The 19,186-nt window shown below is 29.7% G+C and overlaps 4 protein-coding genes across 5 annotated transcripts; 2 read left to right on the top strand and 2 right to left on the bottom strand.

The window, feature by feature from the left end:
• The first annotated feature begins 1 nt into the window (after position 1).
• P5cr (Pyrroline 5-carboyxlate reductase) lies at positions 2 to 1,875 on the top strand. The gene is made up of 6 exons (XM_003702983.3): positions 2 to 134; positions 220 to 473; positions 551 to 632; positions 696 to 832; positions 926 to 1,137; positions 1,200 to 1,875. Exons 1-6 carry the CDS (start codon positions 44 to 46, stop codon positions 1,267 to 1,269), a joined length of 846 nt encoding a protein of 281 aa, XP_003703031.1. The 5' UTR covers positions 2 to 43; the 3' UTR covers positions 1,270 to 1,875.
• On the bottom strand, positions 1,567 to 3,017 carry Prp18 (pre-mRNA processing factor 18). The gene is made up of 4 exons (XM_003702963.3): positions 2,877 to 3,017; positions 2,510 to 2,791; positions 1,957 to 2,385; positions 1,567 to 1,874 (listed from the first exon to the last, which is right to left on the bottom strand). Exons 1-4 carry the CDS (start codon positions 2,940 to 2,942, stop codon positions 1,638 to 1,640), a joined length of 1,014 nt encoding a protein of 337 aa, XP_003703011.1. The 5' UTR covers positions 2,943 to 3,017; the 3' UTR covers positions 1,567 to 1,637.
• Positions 2,877 to 13,162, bottom strand: LOC143264793 (mitochondrial transcription rescue factor 1). Its single transcript, XM_076533559.1, has 4 exons — positions 12,851 to 13,162; positions 12,618 to 12,772; positions 12,322 to 12,394; positions 2,877 to 12,248 (listed from the first exon to the last, which is right to left on the bottom strand). The coding sequence occupies exons 1-4, from the start codon at positions 13,040 to 13,042 to the stop codon at positions 12,066 to 12,068; spliced, it is 603 nt and encodes a 200-aa protein (XP_076389674.1). The 5' UTR covers positions 13,043 to 13,162; the 3' UTR covers positions 2,877 to 12,065.
• rod (kinetochore component rough deal) lies at positions 3,236 to 12,125 on the top strand. 2 transcript variants are annotated; one of them, XM_012284534.2, is made up of 32 exons: positions 3,236 to 3,478; positions 3,687 to 3,925; positions 4,003 to 4,107; positions 4,172 to 4,301; positions 4,376 to 4,512; positions 4,593 to 4,789; positions 4,866 to 5,338; positions 5,415 to 5,603; positions 5,679 to 6,100; positions 6,177 to 6,345; positions 6,421 to 6,516; positions 6,589 to 6,780; positions 6,886 to 7,016; positions 7,084 to 7,189; positions 7,271 to 7,511; positions 7,590 to 7,737; positions 7,821 to 7,972; positions 8,067 to 8,302; positions 8,367 to 8,662; positions 8,725 to 8,882; positions 8,958 to 9,167; positions 9,250 to 9,365; positions 9,430 to 9,539; positions 9,632 to 9,753; positions 9,833 to 10,102; positions 10,181 to 10,272; positions 10,347 to 10,708; positions 10,786 to 10,971; positions 11,053 to 11,284; positions 11,354 to 11,656; positions 11,729 to 11,815; positions 11,885 to 12,125. In XM_012284534.2, exons 1-32 carry the CDS (start codon positions 3,236 to 3,238, stop codon positions 11,930 to 11,932), a joined length of 6,198 nt encoding a protein of 2,065 aa, XP_012139924.2. In that variant the 3' UTR covers positions 11,933 to 12,125. The 2 variants fall into 2 exon arrangements, with proteins under 2 accessions (XP_012139924.2, XP_012139927.2); XM_012284537.2 differs by lacking the exons at positions 11,053 to 11,284; positions 11,729 to 11,815; positions 11,885 to 12,125 and having other exon boundaries at positions 11,354 to 11,486.
• Positions 13,163 to 19,186: the final 6,024 nt, after the last annotated feature.

Genomic DNA, 19,186 nt, shown 5'->3' with positions numbered 1-19,186 from the left:
TTACAAATATATATATAGCCCATTGATTAAATTTTCAAGAAAAATGGAAAATATTGATTTAATGTCGAGCAAAGTTGGTTTTATTGGAGGTGGGAATATGGCAAGTGCCATTGGTGCTGGTTTAATTCATAAAGGTAATATATTTGTGTTTTAGTATAGCAACTATAATGCTAATAATTAACTGGAATTATTTTTAATACAATAAACTTTTTGTTACAGGCATTTTAAATCCACACAATGTTTGGGTTTCTGCTCGTACAGACAGAACTTTAGGTTTTTGGATAGATTTAGGTGCTCATGCCACATTAAGAAATGGAGAAGTAGTAGATAATTGTGAAATCATATTTTTAGCTATGAAACCACATATGCTTAATGATGCACTTCAGGGTATACAAGCAACAATAAAAAAGAAAACTGCAGAAAAGCTTTTTATTTCAGTACTTGTAGGAGTTACATTAGAAACATTAATGAATGTAAGAATGATTATTACATAAACACATCACACAAACATGAAGAAAGAATTATTGTAAAATTATTGCAATATTTTCAGAAATTGAAATTAGTTGTAACACATCCTCGTATTATTAGATGTATGCCTAATACTCCAATGATGGTTGCAGAAGGAATAACAGGTAAAACATTTCTTTGAGTAAACAGTATGAACTATATTTTTATAATATTCTTATTATTTCCAGTATATTGTTCTATGAATACAACTGAACAAGATGAAAGTACAGTAGGAGCATTATTTTCATATATTGGAGTAAGTGAAAGTGTTCCTGAATCTCTTATAAATGCCATAAGTGCACTTTCAGGTTCAGGTCCTGCCTATGTAAGTAAAATGTATAGTTTAATTATTATTTATTTGTTTTTTGTATCTTCCAAATATTTTGAATAGCAGTATGATATTGAATCAAATTTTTAGGCATATCTTATTATAGAAGCATTGGCAGATGGTGCTGTAAAAATGGGTGTTCCAAGACCTATGGCAACAAAATTTGCAGCTCAAGTATTAGTAGGAGCTGGTAAAATGGTTCTGGAAACAGGTAGACATCCTGGTCAGTTAAAAGATGAAGTATGTTCTCCAGGAGGTACAACTATTACAGGAATTCATGCTCTGGAATGTGGTCAAGTAAGGTAAGGCATCAAAATGTAATGTCTGTTAATACACTATGTAATATTACTAATTATATTTGTAGAGCATCAATGATGAATGCAATTGAAGCTGCAGTAAAGAAAGCCAATGAATTGACCTCCAAAATAAAGTGAAGGTTAATAAAAAAATATATTAAGGAGAGGGAATAAATATATAATATTTATAATTTAAGGGGAAAATATATGTATATTTTTTTAAATATTTTAGTATTTTACACTATGTTTATTTTAAAAATTTATTTGTGCTGGAAAATATAAACAGTATAAAGAAATAGTTCTATAGCAGTCAAATAGAAAATACAATTTAATTTTCAAATCTTTTTTTTATTATAACAAATTGATCTGAACATATATTTAGTTCCTTTGTATATATCATGTAACACCAGCAAGAGGAGAAAATAAATACTAGTCTTTTATGTCAAATATATTTAATATTTTTTATTCTATAATACATACTTATCTACTTATTTCACTTAACAATATTATATTTTTGAATATTCTACACATCGAGAAGGATCTGTAGGATAATATTCTTGACATTTAGTCATCAATCTTTTTAAAGCTTGAATGTATTTCCTTTGAGTTTCATCATTCATTACATGTGCCACATTTTTAGAGAAGATCTTTTCTCTTCCAGTACGTGCATGAATACCAACCATGGTAACACCAATAGGCCATGGAGAATTTCCAATAGCCATCTGCAAGTATGCATCACTTGCCTGCAATAAATTATACTTTTTTACTCTAAAATAAATATTCCCAATGTATTGTATTAAAATTATTTCATTTACTGGTATTTACCAAAATATAATTGCGTTCAAGTAAATGTTTTACAATATCAGTTAAACTGTCAGTGATATCTTCAGGCAAAGATTTGTTTTTTAATTTTCTAAGGAGAGGTTTTAAGTATTCTCTTGTTTGAGCATAAGTAGCACTAGCCATCTTTCCTCTAGTGCTCATTTTTTCAGCAGTGCTCCTACTATTTAATTGAATACCCCACATTTGCACCAAAAATTGTATAAACTGTGTAATCACATGTAAATCAAAATCCCTGTCACCCTTGTTTAATTTGACAGACATTTTCTGCAGATCTTCATAGGTCACTCCTTCATCAGGTACATGGACATCTCCTTTTCCATCACGATCTTGTGGTTTTGATGAAGCTAATATTTCATTTAGATATGCCTGATCCACTTGTTCCATAGCTTCTTGAAAATCATTCCTAAAACCCTATAGTATAAATTAATATACATTAATATTTACAAGCTATCAGTTTGTATAATAATCTCTTACTAATCCCTTTGTTTCTATGCACAATTTCATACTATAAAATATTATATGTATAAGTAAATACCTTATTTACTTCAGGTTCAAGAATCTCACATTTTCTTAACCTTTTAAACGCTTCTATTTCTGATTCTCCAAATAATAATATTGGTTCATTTCTTTCACGTAATCTTTTAATCACTTCATGTCTAGGTAATGTTGAATGTTCAGAACTATCATCTGTTTCACATTCTTCTTGCTGTTGCCTAATATTAACTTTATCATCTTCATCGTTACTATTTTGTACCTCTTTTACTTCTTGATCTTTTGATATTAGCTCACCTCTTCTAAAATATTTTTTATTGTTTTTCTGTAATATTCATATAGTTTGACACATTATGAAACTAAAATAATATTAACTTACAAAACTATTATAACTTAATTTCAGACATTACCAAAACATTACTTTCTTCTAATTGTTTTCGTTTTTTCATTATTTCTGCCTTGAGAATATCCATCATAAATGGGTATACAGCTAAACGTCTTATTTAAAAATACCCTTTTTATATCGTGTATTTTATCAATGATTAGCTTTTAGACAAAGTAAATTCTAAAATCAAAATTCATAGTCACATTTATGAAAAATGACACAACAATGTAAATAAACAAAACTGTTCAAATATGAATCTTTTAATTGTGTGCTAGCTTAATTGAAATATATGTTTGAAGTTACACAATAAATTATATATGAAAGGACTTTGACATTTCAATAGCTGAAAGTAAACGTTTCAAATTTCAACTTTCTGTCGAGGTTATGTTTGTTTTTGCTAAACATCAGAATCTTTGTGTAGGAGCTGAAGTAAGCTTTAAGCTGCTGTGCGCAGGTACCAGATCATTTCGTAAATGTTTCGCGGGTAAAATGGCGTTATGGAACAAAGTGTTTACAGGATTTGATAAAGAAGAAGAAACTATAAATTTCGGAAAAAGAACAGTAACAGAAAATAATGGCTTTTTATATGAAACTTCTACAGTTGCCACAATACAATGCAGTGGCGAGGTATTTAAATTAGCTTTATTGTAACCAAATTAGTTTCTACACCATAAATGTTTTAACGGTCGTTTCTTTTTTAAATTATCTTGAATACAATTTGTACATTTTCATTCATCTTATGAACATTTATTAATTTATAAATTTTGTGATGATTGACAAGTAAATGAAAATATCATGAATATTTTATAAAAGATATTTGTACTTTTTTTACAAGGTTTCAAAGGAGCCAAGCATTCTTGCATCTGTACAATATTCAAGGGTGTGCATAATAATTGATGAATCAATTACTATATTTAAAGATGAGACCTGCACAGAAATATTACTAAACATTAGTTTTGAGTCAGCAATAACATGTTATTGTATTTCTAACAATGGTTTATTTTTATTTATTGTATTGTCAAATGGAGCCTTATATTGTCTTGATTTAAATAAAGGACAAATTATTTTCACAAAGTAAGTGTATGACCTTACATTACAATGTTATAACAATAATCCCATAGTTATAAAAATATATTTATTTTTATACATAGAAACATCAGTAAAGACGGATATAAAATAATAACTATATATTTACAAAATGAAAATGATGAATTTATCAATATATATCTTGTCGCTAAAAATGGGGCCATTTATAGGTAACTATATTAAATTATATAAATAAATGAAAATATTTAATCAGAATTAATACTTATATTCCAGAGTATCACAATTTAATAGTAAACTTGTTCAATCACTTATATTAAATAACACCAATGTTAATATTAAAATGGAAAATCTTATTAAGGAAATTCAGTGTGAACAGCTATTTAAAGGTTTTTATAATGATCAGGTGTGTACAACTTATGTTTGATAGAATTGCTACTTTTTTTATAAGAACTAATAATTTTAGCATCAATTCTACAGGTAATATATGCTGCTGTAGGTGCAATAAATAATGATATATCAATAGCTATGGTATGTTTAAATAAGTTATTTATGTGGCCCTCTGAACAGTCCACATGTTGCAATTATATTAAAGCAAAGTTTTTTAAAAATCATATGTGAGTATTTATATTAGTTTAAACATATCAGTTGATATACTCAGACTTTACTGATAAATTATTAATTTTAATGATCTTAGGGCTATGTTATGTTTACGTAAAGATTACATATTAAAGATGGTATGTCCTCAAACTTTACTTGGTGTAAATATGAATACTGTGCCTGTATTAGATTTTGCAGTAATTGAAAACAATGATAACAGTTCATCCCAAATTCTTGTTTTAGCAGCATCTGATAGTTGCAATATGCATACTTTGCATGTTTTTTCATTTCCAGGTATATAACATGATCACGAATTATTTTTTTAATACATTTAATTTACACTATTATATAATTACATTGTTTTACTTAGAATTTGATGAAAAGTTTCGAATAACTGTGCCAGCTACAACATATCTTGTTGAAATTATGGATCCTTGTGATGAAACAATTTTGTATTTGGAAGGAGTTAATGATTTGGAAATTGATGCCAAATATATTGATACAGTCAGGGTAAAGACTGTGTCAGAAAGTATTCCTGAATGTCAGTTACAACGTTTGCTAAGAAAGGAACAGTTTGATGCTGCTGAAGCTTTTGCACAAAAGTTTAATTTATCTACAGAACCTATTTATTGTAGGAAAGCATTATTACTTTTATTGCAACTTGAATCTCAGGCAAAAAAAGATTGTGGTTCTGTTCAATTGGATATGCTGCTTAATGTGCTTGACAAAATAGAAAATGTGCAATACATAGTAGAATGTTGTAGTAAAGCACTTATACCTGATTATAAACAAATGAGAAAAATTCATACATATGCACGCTCAAGAGTTACAAAAAATACTGCAGTAAGTAATTGTGAACTGAGTGTACTTGTCATATTCTTTGTACATCTCATATTATACATAATCATATAAATTATAGAAAATGAAGACAGATGAACACCTAAAGCTTCTATATTTGATTAATAATATGTTGCATAAATTAGAGACGTTCCATATGATTTGGGGGTATCAAAAAGATCACCAATATTATGATGATGATATTATGAAAGAATGGATAAAATTTCAACATGCAGATTTTGTAGAACTACACAAATATTATATAAATTTGGTAAAACAGGAAATTTAATATGGATTTAGTATTAGCACATTTTCTATGAAACTAATACCATTTATGTGTGTACAGGGAGAAATGGAAATAGCAACTTTAATTTGGGTTCGGCATCTCCCAGACATAATTAAACATATATCTGCAGAAACTGTAAGAGATATATTTGCAATTATTCCCGAGAATACATCTCCATCTGTCCTTTGGCCATGGTTATCACATTTTGTACCCACATTATTGTCTTGTATTCCTAGTGCAATATCTGAAATTATTTGTTGGGGATGTAGAAAAGTTAAATCATTTGAAAAAACTTATTATTCCGAATGGCCTAACATTGGAATTGATTTTGCAGAAAGATTTATAAAATTGCTCAAATTTGAAGAAAATCATCAGTCTTTATATTCCCACCAAGAATACCTAAACAATGATTCCAATTTGAAACAACTTATTCTTTTAATACAAGCTATGTCTGATATTAAAAAGCTAAAACTTAATTACAGGTAACAACTTTTAATTCTTTTTCAATAAACGAATAGAGTATCTGGCCTAAAATTATATTTAATATTAAAATTTCAGATTAACAATATCTCTTAACTCATATAATGAAGATCCTATGGAAGTATCTTGTATGTTACTGAATAAAGTTCATATAGATATTCTTCCAGAATTTATAAATACATTTTTAAAACAGTACATGTTAAATAACATGTTGCAAAATGATTATGTTTTTACAATGTATATACAGGTATGATTAATTTGAATAAACGAATAAACTTGCTAAACATTATACAATGAAAGTTATAAATAAATTTAATTACAGAAAATTATAAGAAATTCTAGGACTTACTGGTTTGGTGAAGGATCTTTATGGGAAAAAAGAATTATCCTTATCATAGATTTTATACAAAATATAGAGGTATAAGTGTGTAAATCATTCAAATTTTATTTACAAATTTAAGAATACTAAATAAATTTTCAATTTCTGTAGACTAAACTGCAACAAACATTAGAAGTTTTAAAAGCAGCTTCTGTTCCATGGAGTTCATCTATTACAAATTTAGCAGAAACAAGTAGTACTCTTGACCATACTTTAGCATTTCAAATTAGAACAGAATGCAATTATGTTCCAATAAAACTTATATTAAAGAAATATGGCTATGAACACACTGGTATAAATGATGTAAGTAAATTATACTAATGATTAAATAAAACAGTATATATTTTATTACATAGTTTACTAATGTTTATGATGTTTGTCAATATATATTTTTATAAACTTTTCCAGAAATTAATACATCGTATAATAAAAGAAAATCACGATGATATGATTGCTGATATTGAATGCATAACAAAAAACGATTCATTATTAAAGAGGAAAACTTTTTCATGTTGTGTGAATTATTATTTATCTAAGGGGTAAGATAATTTAAGTGAACGTATAAATAATTCTGATTGAAATCATTTAATAGTAAATGTTTTGTAGAAATTTTACCAAAGTAATGGAAATATTAAACTTCTTAGAAACAGATGTTCTGTTATATTGTTGCATACAGATTGTTAATTATGTGATATCTAGTTTGGCATTGAAGGTAATTATTATACTTGAATTTGTTGAAAAGTTTGTATTTTTATATATATATTTATACATTAAATTTGTATTTATTATTTAGATATTACCTGAATCTCTCAAATATTATATCGAAATGTTCGGTTGGGTGAAGTTACAAGTAGAAAAACTCTCAAAAACATGTAAAACTCATTTATATTATTATAGTAATCTTATTAATAATATAGAGGAAGTAAAATCAGTATATTTTTTAAAGAAAGAGTTTCAAATCGATATTACACTTCATGAGTATCAAACAAATAAAAAAGATATATTAGACAAATATATTAAAAAGTCATGTGAAGGTATAAAATAATTTTTCATCATATATATTTTAACAGAAACTTATGTACATCTCTAAATTTTGTATAACAATATTTTAGTGGACATAGAAAAAAATACTGACTCATATATGCTTACATACAAAAATGTTGTTAAGGTTGCAACATTACTAAAATTACAAAAAATTAATGCTATATCTTTATTGTTAGAATGGACAAAAGATATAAATTTATTTAATTATTTTTATAGGTGAGCAACTTTTTATTTATATAAAATCAAAATTTAATTAGTGCAATATAATGTTTTATTTTGAAGTGTTCATTCTAATTTAGATACGAAGAGAAACCATTCCATTTAACGACAGATGAATGTCAATACATATACAAGATATGTTTAACGCTATTACAATATGCTAAAATGGATCTAGATAATTCAATTGTAATTCGAAATTTAAGTTCTTCTACATTGTGTGTTTGTGTAGATGGTATGTAAATATTATTGTAAAACAAAAGATTAAAAGATTAAACTGTAATATTTATTATATGCAGAACATTAATTGTTTAAAAATAATGTTTTAGATGATTTGCAGACAATGTTATTCTTATACAACTGGATAAATTTGTATCAACAGTGTTTTACTGAAAGTGCCATGTACAATTCAAGTTCAGTAGATACAAAACAAAATGAAATATCAAAATCGAGTTGGAAATTATATACAATATATAAAGATTTAGCGATTACTACAGATAAATCGTTATTGCCACTGTTTAGAAATATCATTTCTGTTCAAAGGTTTTATATAACTAAGGATCAGGTAATTTATATGCATTTCTATAATGCATCATACAAATTACCTACAATAATATATTTTTGTACAGTCAATTGCAGAAAATCAGTTAGAGGAATTACTTGTTAGCATAAAAAAATTAAAAATTGAGCATAATGATTATCGTTTGCTACAAATTATAAAGACATTGTATCTCAGTTTTTGTGTTACACCAAACATAAATTCTACATTGTTATCAGAAATTACAAAAGTATATTTTCATCTTTTAACAATATTGTTAAAAAAAATAATATATACACGATTGTTTGACCTTCATTTGGGTCTGTCTTGTTTATTCATGCTGTCTGAATCAAATGCATCGAAATGGATTTTTGACACTCATAAATCGTAAGTAACTTAATTTTTATAAATCAGAAAACTGAATATACTACGGAAATATATTGTTTTAGATTTCAACCAGACTGTACTCAACATTTAAGGATATCAATGCTTGGATATGAATATTTTCGTTTAACGAAGAATGAATCTTCTATGCAAATATTTAAAACCAATAAAATAATGCACTGTTGGGCACAAAAATTATCAAAGTACTCCATCTCGTATAAAGGTAAAAATCATTATGTTACTTAAGTAAATGTTTTACCGTGTCATATATCTAAAATATGTATTTATGTACTTGTAGAGATATTAAGAAGTGATGCTACAACCAAAAGAGAAATATTACAACATATTATGGATTACAATGATGATGATGATAGTATTACCTTTTTGTTACAACATTTCTGCACTGATTTCGGATTCGATATTCAAGACTGTTTGTTACTCTACTTACAAACAGTAATAAAAACATGGAATCCAAAACTGACTACACGCAATTTAAGCGGAAAGGAAGGTAAAAGAGTGATAAAAATATTAAGATGTTAATGTGAATTAAATAATAAGTCGCTTTTAATATTCGTTAATTATATTTTTAGAATTACACATTAATGAAGATGAAGTGAATGAACTGAGAAAAAAATGCAATGCTATTGTTGCTATTATTGAAGATAAAATTGCTTTGAAGAAGTGTCTAAAAACTATTTTCTCACAAGTTAGTAGGAATTCTACTGCTATTATAAATATAATATTTTTAAAATTACACGTTATCATTTCAGATCAATTTTTACTACTATGAAGTACTCATAATTCTTATGGATCTTACAAAATCAAAAAGTGTAGAACATAGAAATTATATATTTTTCTTACAAAATTATACACGTACTGGGTAAATTAATGTGACTTCATTTAATGTTGGCAACGATATATTATTTTTATTATTTGTTCTTTGCATTATGTTATTGTATTTAAACTTTTTAGTCAACCGACGCAATATGAACATGAAGCGTGGATGCATCTTAATCCAGGGTATTCATCTTTACCCCCTATAGCGAAATGGAGATTACCTTTTTTACCTAAAGTTGAATTATGGCAAATTATAAGTAAAAGCTTTTTATTTTTTTATGTCTAGTGAATTCCAAGAATATGTATACAAATTTTTCAGTACTAAATTATTTTTAGCTCCGGAATTGAATTTAAAAACTTATGAGAAATGGCTGGACATAGCCCCTATTCTTAAATTGCAATCTCATATTGTGTGTACATTAGCTATTAAAGGCGAAGTAACGCGTGCCTGGAGAAATAAACGCGAAACAGATAAATGGACTCTTTGTTCAAAAAACAGTAGTTTATTAAATGACATAAAAAAATGTATAGAACGAATGACTGGTCCAGATGTGTTATACTATGGTACAGTGGCACTATATTATGTTGTGAATCATACACCACCAGGTACTTTATGTGAAAGACATAAATCTTACAAAAAACCATTGTAGGGCTCTTAACTGAATTATTGTTCATCTTTACTAGGTGCTGACCAAGTAGCAGCAGTTAACGAATGTTACAAATATGCTCAGTTATCAGCACAAAACTCTACAATTTTCGAAGAGGGAATGCTTGAGGTATCATAGTTTAATTTAATTTTATATAATTCTGAGAAAGTAAGCACATAACATTTAAAATTGATTTATTTTAGAAAATAAAATTCAAATATTTGCGCTTTACATCAGAACACATTTTACACACTCATGGTTTAGGGAAAAAAAATTATTTAGCATTAATTGGTAATCCGTCGAAACTGGTGCGTGAATTATACTCAGATGAAAGTATACCGCAAAGATATCGATGTGTTGTTGATCACAGACCTGATATAAATTCTGCAGTTAATCATATCTGTGAACTGTTTTCAATTAACATAATAAAGCTACGGATCGAATTGCTACAAGAATGGTTACAACCAGATGTTAAATATATGAAATTTAATCAGAGCGTAACAGATACATTTTCTATGTTGGCAAATCCTGAATCAAATTCTAACTGTGATGATAATTTATTAAGGTACAATAATACAGTTTACGCGTTTTTATATACAATATATTTTATAACATATTTTAAAACATCTCATATAATTTTAGAGCATGTTATATTCTTGAATATGGGGACATCGAATTGTCAGCTAACTTTCTTATAAATATATGTTTCGGTGACAAAAATGAGGATTATAGCTCTGAAGCTCGTTACAGAGCTCTTCATGTATTACAGACAATTCTTGATCCTGTTAAGTTAGAAGAGTTAACTAAACGCGATCATCAAACAATTAGGTAACTATTGAATTTTTCTCGTATTAATTCATTAACGTGTTTTAATTACAGTAAATATGTTTGAAAATAATTGTATTTTAGGAATTATATGAAATCGTTGATATACGTAAGTAGGTTGCAATTATTGGGGATAAGTTACACTGTAAATGAATTTGAAACGTGTTCCAAACGTGAACTTGTACAAATTTTATGGAGAACACAAAATTATTCACCACAAGCATTTGTTATTATTTTACAACTGTGTATAGATTTTGAAATATATGAATACCCGTTATGGGATAAAAATTTGACTCAGTTAGCTAAATTATCAATGGTAACTAAATCGTGTTTTTGAACATATAAATGTAATAATTATGTTATGTTTAATCGGCTATATTTTTAGATAAATGAATTAAAGAAAATCTTGTTGCAAGTACGGAATATAAGTGCCATTGTAAATTCGAATGGATATCTATTGGGATGGCAAGCTGTGATTTTAGAACCTTTTAAAAAAATGGATATATGTCCAACTTCTGAACAAATTAATAACTGCATCGAAACTCTACAACTTTTGTATTCATGTCCTGTTGTGCACATGTTGAATTTCAGTGACATTATAAAATATTGCTTTCAATGTCAGCAACCACATTTTGCAATTGCCCTTTTGCCCTTTTTAAATGATGATGATAAGAAAAATGTTTTAGAAGTGAGTAGTCTACTTATTTCATAGTTTCATTAAATTTATGCCAACTTATTATTAATATTAATTCCTTTCTAGAAAAGTAAAAATGGTGGTTTTAACGTTGAAAAAATATTAGAAGATTTAAATAGTTTGTTTCTGGATGGAATACTCTGTGTACCATATGTAAGTATGCTTAATATTCACTGAAGACCTTTTTCTTAATATAATTTTTAATTAAAAAATATCTTTCAGTGCAAAAAAATTATACAAAATACATTAGTAAATACAAAGGTTCAATGAAGTATGAAGTATTGATATAGTTTTTATGTAAGTAATAATCGAATTATTGCCATTATTGTCTACAATTTTTACAAAGTTAGCATTAAATGTGTACAAAAAAATATTTTATACTTACTAAACATTAACAATCTTATCAACCACCAGTCCAAGGATCATCATAATTTTCAATTAATAAAGATTTGTCTTGAATCAATTTTGCTCTGAGTGTATCTGATTCTACAGAAACTGATATTATTTTGCAACGATTTACTACTATCAATTTTGCATTATCTGGACTCTCCTTCTGAATATGATCAATTTCGTCTCCAATTTTAACCTATACATTTAAAAAATATTATATTTTCCATTTCATCACATAAGTATTTACTTTATTATATAAATATTTATACCATATAACTCTTTTTTAAACATTTTCTTCCATTAATACGAATGTTACTTTTATAAAATTCTTGATCAAATTTTCTGAAAGTAAAGAATAAAAATTAGAATGTTAATTATTTGCAGTATTAAGTTTTTTTTTTTATCATAGTTTATTAACATATGAAGGGGTAAAGATCATAGTGTAAAAAGTAGCAAAACCTTTAATTCATAAAACAAGAATTATGTGATTTATGGCACTATGGTTTTTATCCCTTTATATATGAAATACATGATTATTCAAACATGTTCAAAAATGATAACGTACGCGCGTGAAATTCCCAATCCTGCTTTTGTAACAGCATCCAATCGAAGAGAGGGTATATTAGTTTCAATTATTTTAGACTTTGGTGTATATAAAGGATCATCTTCTAATGACAGTTCTTCATCATCCTCTTCTTGTTCCTCTTCATCACGTTTATTCTAATAAACACATAAATTTGATAAACACAAGTATAAGTCATTCATATATACTTTATACGAAGTATTAAATTATCTTACATGTCTTGCAAATTTTCCTTTGCTTTTAAATCTTCTAGGTATAATAAGATTCACATTTTGTGAATGCATGTAGTTTGTACATAAATTATAGCGTTTAAAATTGGCAATTAATGTATCTTGTAATTCATAATGTATTTTCCTATTTGTAAATATATTTCTTTGTATGATATTACAAATTGGTCTGCATAACATTGTTAAAAATAATACGTTATAAACTCTCAATGAAGCAGTTTTTAAAGGTTAGGATTGCCTGTTCGTAATGGAACATTGTCCCAATGTTGGGCAGTCGTGAGATTTTATCTCACGCGAGAGCTTTATGCGCATGCGTCAGCTGACGTCACAGCTTGCTGCCATTGCCGTACCTAGCCGGTACACGCAGTGGTGACTGATGAGGGCACCTTAATGATCCTACATAATTTTTCAAAAATTCTTATAATTGCACTGTAAACTATGAATGTATAGGTTGGGTTAGATTACATTAGGCTGGGTTACGTTAGTTATATATATGACTGTATAAAACTATACAACTATATACATATATTGTGAATTATATAATATAATATAATGGGAATAATATGATGGAATATGGGAGATTATTATATTTAAAATAACACAAAAGCACAATAACTTTTAAAACACTAAATGAATTTATTATTTAAGAAAAACGACTTGGAAGGACCTCTTTGAATAAGTATATTTTATACACGTGAAAATTATAATTTCAGAGAAACAATAACAAAGAAATACATGGATTTTATTTTGTTAACCTGCATAGATCTGATAAAAATCGAGCGGTATCTTTTTCCTTTGCTCTTGCAACAAATATTGGTATTCATATAGCAAATCGGCTGCAAACGTAAAAAATAATAATAATCATAAATAAATTTAATATTACTTTTATTATATATAATCTGTTGTATTATTTAACCCTTTTATTCTCTTTCCTGCAATTTTCTTCAGATTTATTTTTTTTCCTCACTAGGGCCTAATGATACCTTATATTACATCAAAGTGTATACGCTACTGAGGACTTCTAGGGATAGCTTACTGCGCATGCACTGGGATTGCCCAACCAGTGATGAGATATTGGACGGGTTTTTGCGCGCATGCGCGAGAAATGCAGGAACGTACGCAGCGTATGTATTTAGCGGCGCCACTAGATGGCTTTATTACATATTTTCTTACAATTATTTAAGTACCTTTCCTTTCCAACTGCTTCTCCAATATGAAAATATGTATATAATCTAATATTATCCAACCTATACATACATATTTCACAACCAAATTATAAAAATTTTGAAAAATAATGAGGGGTGATTAAGGTACCTCACTTTATTGAAACTTGTACTTTACTGAGACTAAAATTGCTGCGCATGCGCGAAAAAACCCGTCCAATATCTCATCACTGTGCCCAACACTGGTTCCAGTGCATGCGCAGTAAGCTATGCGTAGAAGTCCTCAGTAGCGTATACGCTTTGATGAAATATAATGTATCATTAGACCGTATTGAGGAAAAAAAATAAATCTGAAGAAAATTGCAGGAAAGAGAATAAAAGGGTTAAATAATACCACAGATTTAATATAATAAAAGTAATATTAAATTTATTTATGATTATTATTATTTTTTACGTTTGCAGCCGATTTGTTATATGAATACCAATATTTGTTGCAAGAGCAAAGGAAAAAGATACCGCTCGATTTTTATCGGATCTATGCATGTTAACAAAATAAAATCCATGTATTCCTTTGTTATTGTTTCTCTGATATTATAATTTTCACACGTATAAAATATAGTTATTCAAAGAGGTCCTTCCAAGTCGTTTTTTTAAATAATAAATTCATTTATGTTTTAAAAGTTATTGTGCTTTTGTGTTATTTTAAAAATAATAATCCATATTCCATCATATTATTATAGTTGTATAGTTTTATACAGTCATATATATTACTACTTATATTACTACGCATATTACTACTTTTATCATCATTATCCTTATTATTCCTATTATTATCAATATTATTACGCGTATTACGACTACTATCGTCGCTGGGACTGTAATTATCCTTACTACTCTTATTTTTATCAACATTCTTACGCATATTACTACTTTTATCATCATTATCCTTATCATTCTTATTATTATCAATATTATTACGCATATTACGGCTACTATCGTCGCTGGGACTGTAATTATCCTTACTACTCTTATTTTTATCAACATTCTTACGCATATTACTACTTTTATCATCATTATCCTTATTATTCCTATTATTATCAATATTATTACGCGTATTACGACTACTATCGTCGCTGGGACTGTAATTATCCTTACTACTCTTATTTTTATCAACATTCTTACGCGTATTACTACTTTTATCATCATTATCCTTATCATTCTTAGTATTATCAATATTATTACGCATATTACGACTACTATCGTCGCTGGAACTGTAATTATCCTTACTACTCTTATTTTTATCAACATTCTTACGCATATTACTACCTTTATCATCATTATCCTTATCATTCTTAGTATTATCAATATTATTACGCATATTACGACTACTATCGTCGCTGGAACTGTAATTATCCTTACTACTCTTATTTTTATCAACATTCTTACGCATATTACTACTTTTATCATCATTATCCTTATCATTCTTATTATTATCAATATTATTACGCATATTACGACTACTATCGTCGCTGGGACTGTAATTATCCTTACAACTCCTATTTTTATCAACATTCTTACGCATATTACTACTTTTATCATCATTATCCTTATTATTCCTATTATTATCAATATTATTACGCGCATTACGACTACTATCATCGCTGGGACTGTAATTATCCTTACTACTCTTATTTTTATCAACATTCTTACGCATATTACTACTTTTATCATCATTATCCTTATTATTCCTATTATTATCAATATTATTACGCGTATTACGACTACTATCGTCGCTGGGACTGTAATTATCCTTACTACTCTTATTTTTATCAACATTCTTACGCATATTACTACTTTTATCATCATTATCCTTATTATTCCTATTATTATCAATATTATTACGCGTATTACGACTACTATCGTCGCTGGGACTGTAATTATCCTTACTACTCTTATTTTTATCAACATTCTTACGCATATTACTACTTTTATCATCATTATCCTTATCATTCTTAGTATTATCAATATTATTACGCATATTACGACTACTATCGTCGCTGGAACTGTAATTATCCTTACTACTCTTATTTTTATCAACATTCTTACGCATATTACTACTTTTATCATCATTATCCTTATCATTCTTAGTATTATCAATATTATTACGCATATTACGACTACTATCGTCGCTGGAACTGCAATTATCCTTACTACTCTTATTTTTATCAACATTCTTACGCATATTACTACTTTTATCATCATTATCCTTATTATTCCTATTATTATCAAATTACTACGCGCATTACGACTACTATCGTCGCTGGGACTGTAATTATCCTTACTACTCTTATTTTTATCAACATTCTTACGCATATTACTACTTTTATCATCATTACCCTTATTATTCCTATTATTATCAATATTATTACGCGTATTACGACTACTATCGTCGCTGGGACTGTAATTATCCTTACTACTCTTATTTTTATCAACATTCTTACGCATATTACTACTTTTATCATCATTATCCTTATCATTCTTAGTATTATCAATATTATTACGCATATTACGACTACTATCGTCGCTGGAACTGCAATTATCCTTACTACTCTTATTTTTATCAACATTCTTACGCATATTACTACTTTTATCATCATTATCCTTATTATTCCTATTATTATCAAATTACTACGCGCATTACGACTACTATCATCGCTGGGACTGTAATTATCCTTACTACTCTTATTTTTATCAACATTCTTACGCATATTACTACTTTTATCATCATTATCCTTATTATTCCTATTATTATCAATATTATTACGCGCATTACGACTACTATCATCGCTGGAACTGTAATTATCCTCACTACTCTTATTGTTATTGATATTCGGTCATATTAGGTTAGGTCAGGCCCCAAGGTTAGGTCATATTAGGTTAGGTCAGGACCTAAGGTTAGGTCGTATTAGGTTAGGTCAGGCCCCGAGGTTAGGTCATATTAGGTTAGGTCGCGCCCCAAGGTTAGGTCACATTAGGTTAGGTCAGGCCCTAAGGTTAGGTCATATTAGGTTAGGTCAGGCCCTAAGGTTAGGTCATATTAGGTTAGGTCAGGCCCCGAGGTTAGGTCATATTAGGTTAGGTCGGGCCCCAAGGTTAGGTCATATTAGGTTAGGTCAGAGCCTAAGGTTAGGTCATATTAGGTTAGGTCAGGCCCCGGGGTTAGGTCATATTAGGTTAGGTCAGGCCCCAAGGTTAGGTCAGATTAGGTTAGGTCAGGGTAGGTTAGGTAGGTTAGGTACCCAGACCTAACCTGATATAACCTAACCCTAGGGTCCGACCTAACCTTTTCCAACCTAACCGGTTAGGTTGGATTAGGTTAGGTCTGGGCCCAAGGTTAGGTCGGATTAGGTTAGGTCGGGGTAGGTTAGGTAGGTTAGGTACCCAGACCTAACCTGATATAACCTAACCCTAGGGTCCGACCTAACCTTTTCCAACCTAACCGGTTAGGTTGGATTAGGTTAGGTCTGGGCCCAAGGTTAGGTCGGATTAGGTTAGGTCGGGGTAGGTTAGGTAGGTTAGGTACCCAGACCTAACCTGATATAACCTAACCCTAGGGTCCGACCTAACCTTTTCCAACCTAACCGGTTAGGTTGGATTAGGTTAGGTCTGGGCCCAAGGTTAGGTCAGATTAGGTTAGGTCAGGGTAGGTTAGGTAGGTTAGGTACCCAGACCTAACCGGATATAACCTAACCCTAGGGTCCGACCTAACCTTTTCCAACCTAACCGGTTAGGTTGGATTAGGTTAGGTCTGGGCCCAAGGTTAGGTCAGATTAGGTTAGGTCAGGGTAGGTTAGGTAGGTTAGGTACCCATACATACTTACCTTTAATGCCAAGTCGACAGCGACACATAGGTGCGAAATGGTGGGGAGAGGTCGCGGTTTCTAGCCGTATGTTCTCGCCCACCGAGAGGAGGCGCAGAGTGGACGTTACAAGTTCAGCTGGAGATCGGTGCTACACGCACGGGAGTCTCCCCTAGTTCTTGACGTGCCTCCCGGGTCAAATCTCTTTGGTTGAGGGCATCCATTCCTCACACATGGAACACATTCGCGAGGGGGGGGGAGGGGGGGGGGGGGGAGTCCTTCTTTCACAACAGCGAGCGATGGCCTAGACCAAGGGGACTATGTCGTTCGACGATACGGGAGCCTTGGCGGGTTGCCGCCACCCTCCACCCTTGTGGTGGGGGCGGGAGACAGTTTTAGTGAGTAGGCCGTGGAAACCGTCCCTCTTCTAGGGGCGCCGGAAGCGGGAGTCTCACACTATCTGGGCTATCTTCCCAGGTGTCCGTTACTGGATTTCTGTCTTCCTTAAAAAAAAAAAAAAAAAAAAAAAAAAAAAAAAAGGTAGGTTAGGTACCCAGACCTAACCTGATATAACCTAACCCTAGGGCCCGACCTAACCTTTTCCAACCTAACCGGTTAGGTTGGATTAGGTTAGGTCTGGGCCCAAGGTTAGGTCAGATTAGGTTAGGTCAGGGTAGGTTAGGTAGGTTAGGTACCCAGACCTAACCTGATATAACCTAACCCTAGGGTCCGACCTAACCTTTTCCAACGTAACCCTTGGACCGACATAACCTGATACAACCTAACCGGTTAGGTCGGAATAGGGCAGGGGAGGGTAGGTTATATCGGAAAAGGTAATAGTAATAATAATAGTAATAATAGTTGCAACGATAATAAAAGTAGTAATATGGTAATAGTATTGAAAATAATAAGAATAATAATTATTATTGATAATAATAAGAATAATACGGATAATGATGATAAAAGTAGTAATATGCGTAAGAATATTGAAAAAAATAAGAGTAGTAAGGATAATTACAGTTCCAGCGACGATAGTAGTCGTAATGCGCGTAATAATATTGATAATAATAGGAATAATAAGGATTATGATGATAAAAGTAGTAATATGCGTAATAATATTGATAATAATAAGAATAATACGGATAATGATATTAAAAGTAGTAAAATGCGTAATAATATTGATAATAATAAGAATAATACGGATAATGATGATAAAAGTAGTAATATGCGTAAGAATATTGATAAAAATAAGAGTACTAAGCATAATTACAGTCCCAGCGACGATAGTAGTCGTAATGCGC

Source organism: Megachile rotundata, chromosome 7 (assembly GCF_050947335.1).
Source record: "Megachile rotundata isolate GNS110a chromosome 7, iyMegRotu1, whole genome shotgun sequence".
Lineage (NCBI taxonomy): Eukaryota > Metazoa > Arthropoda > Insecta > Hymenoptera > Megachilidae > Megachile > Megachile rotundata.
This window is presented reverse-complemented; position numbering and strand designations above follow the sequence as displayed.

Coding starts and splice junctions, on each gene's coding strand:
- LOC143264793 (XM_076533559.1), bottom strand. CDS start 13,042: ATGTTATGCAGACCAATTTGTAATATCATACAAAGAAATATATTTACA. Junction 12,773..12,850: donor AAGGAAAATTTGCAAGACAT/GTAAGATAATTT, acceptor TGTGTTTATTAG/AATAAACGTGATGAAGAGGA. Junction 12,249..12,321: donor GTTTAAAAAAGAGTTATATG/GTATAAATATTT, acceptor TTAAATGTATAG/GTTAAAATTGGAGACGAAAT.
- Prp18 (XM_003702963.3), bottom strand. CDS start 2,942: ATGATGGATATTCTCAAGGCAGAAATAATGAAAAAACGAAAACAATTA. Junction 2,386..2,509: donor TTGAACCTGAAGTAAATAAG/GTATTTACTTAT, acceptor TTTATACTATAG/GGTTTTAGGAATGATTTTCA. Junction 1,875..1,956: donor TTGAACGCAATTATATTTTG/GTAAATACCAGT, acceptor AATTTATTGCAG/GCAAGTGATGCATACTTGCA.
- rod (XM_012284534.2), top strand. CDS start 3,236: ATGTTTGTTTTTGCTAAACATCAGAATCTTTGTGTAGGAGCTGAAGTA. Junction 6,346..6,420: donor TTTTTACAATGTATATACAG/GTATGATTAATT, acceptor ATTTAATTACAG/AAAATTATAAGAAATTCTAG. Junction 10,273..10,346: donor TCGAAGAGGGAATGCTTGAG/GTATCATAGTTT, acceptor GATTTATTTTAG/AAAATAAAATTCAAATATTT.
- P5cr (XM_003702983.3), top strand. CDS start 44: ATGGAAAATATTGATTTAATGTCGAGCAAAGTTGGTTTTATTGGAGGT. Junction 135..219: donor TGCTGGTTTAATTCATAAAG/GTAATATATTTG, acceptor TTTTTGTTACAG/GCATTTTAAATCCACACAAT. Junction 833..925: donor CAGGTTCAGGTCCTGCCTAT/GTAAGTAAAATG, acceptor TCAAATTTTTAG/GCATATCTTATTATAGAAGC.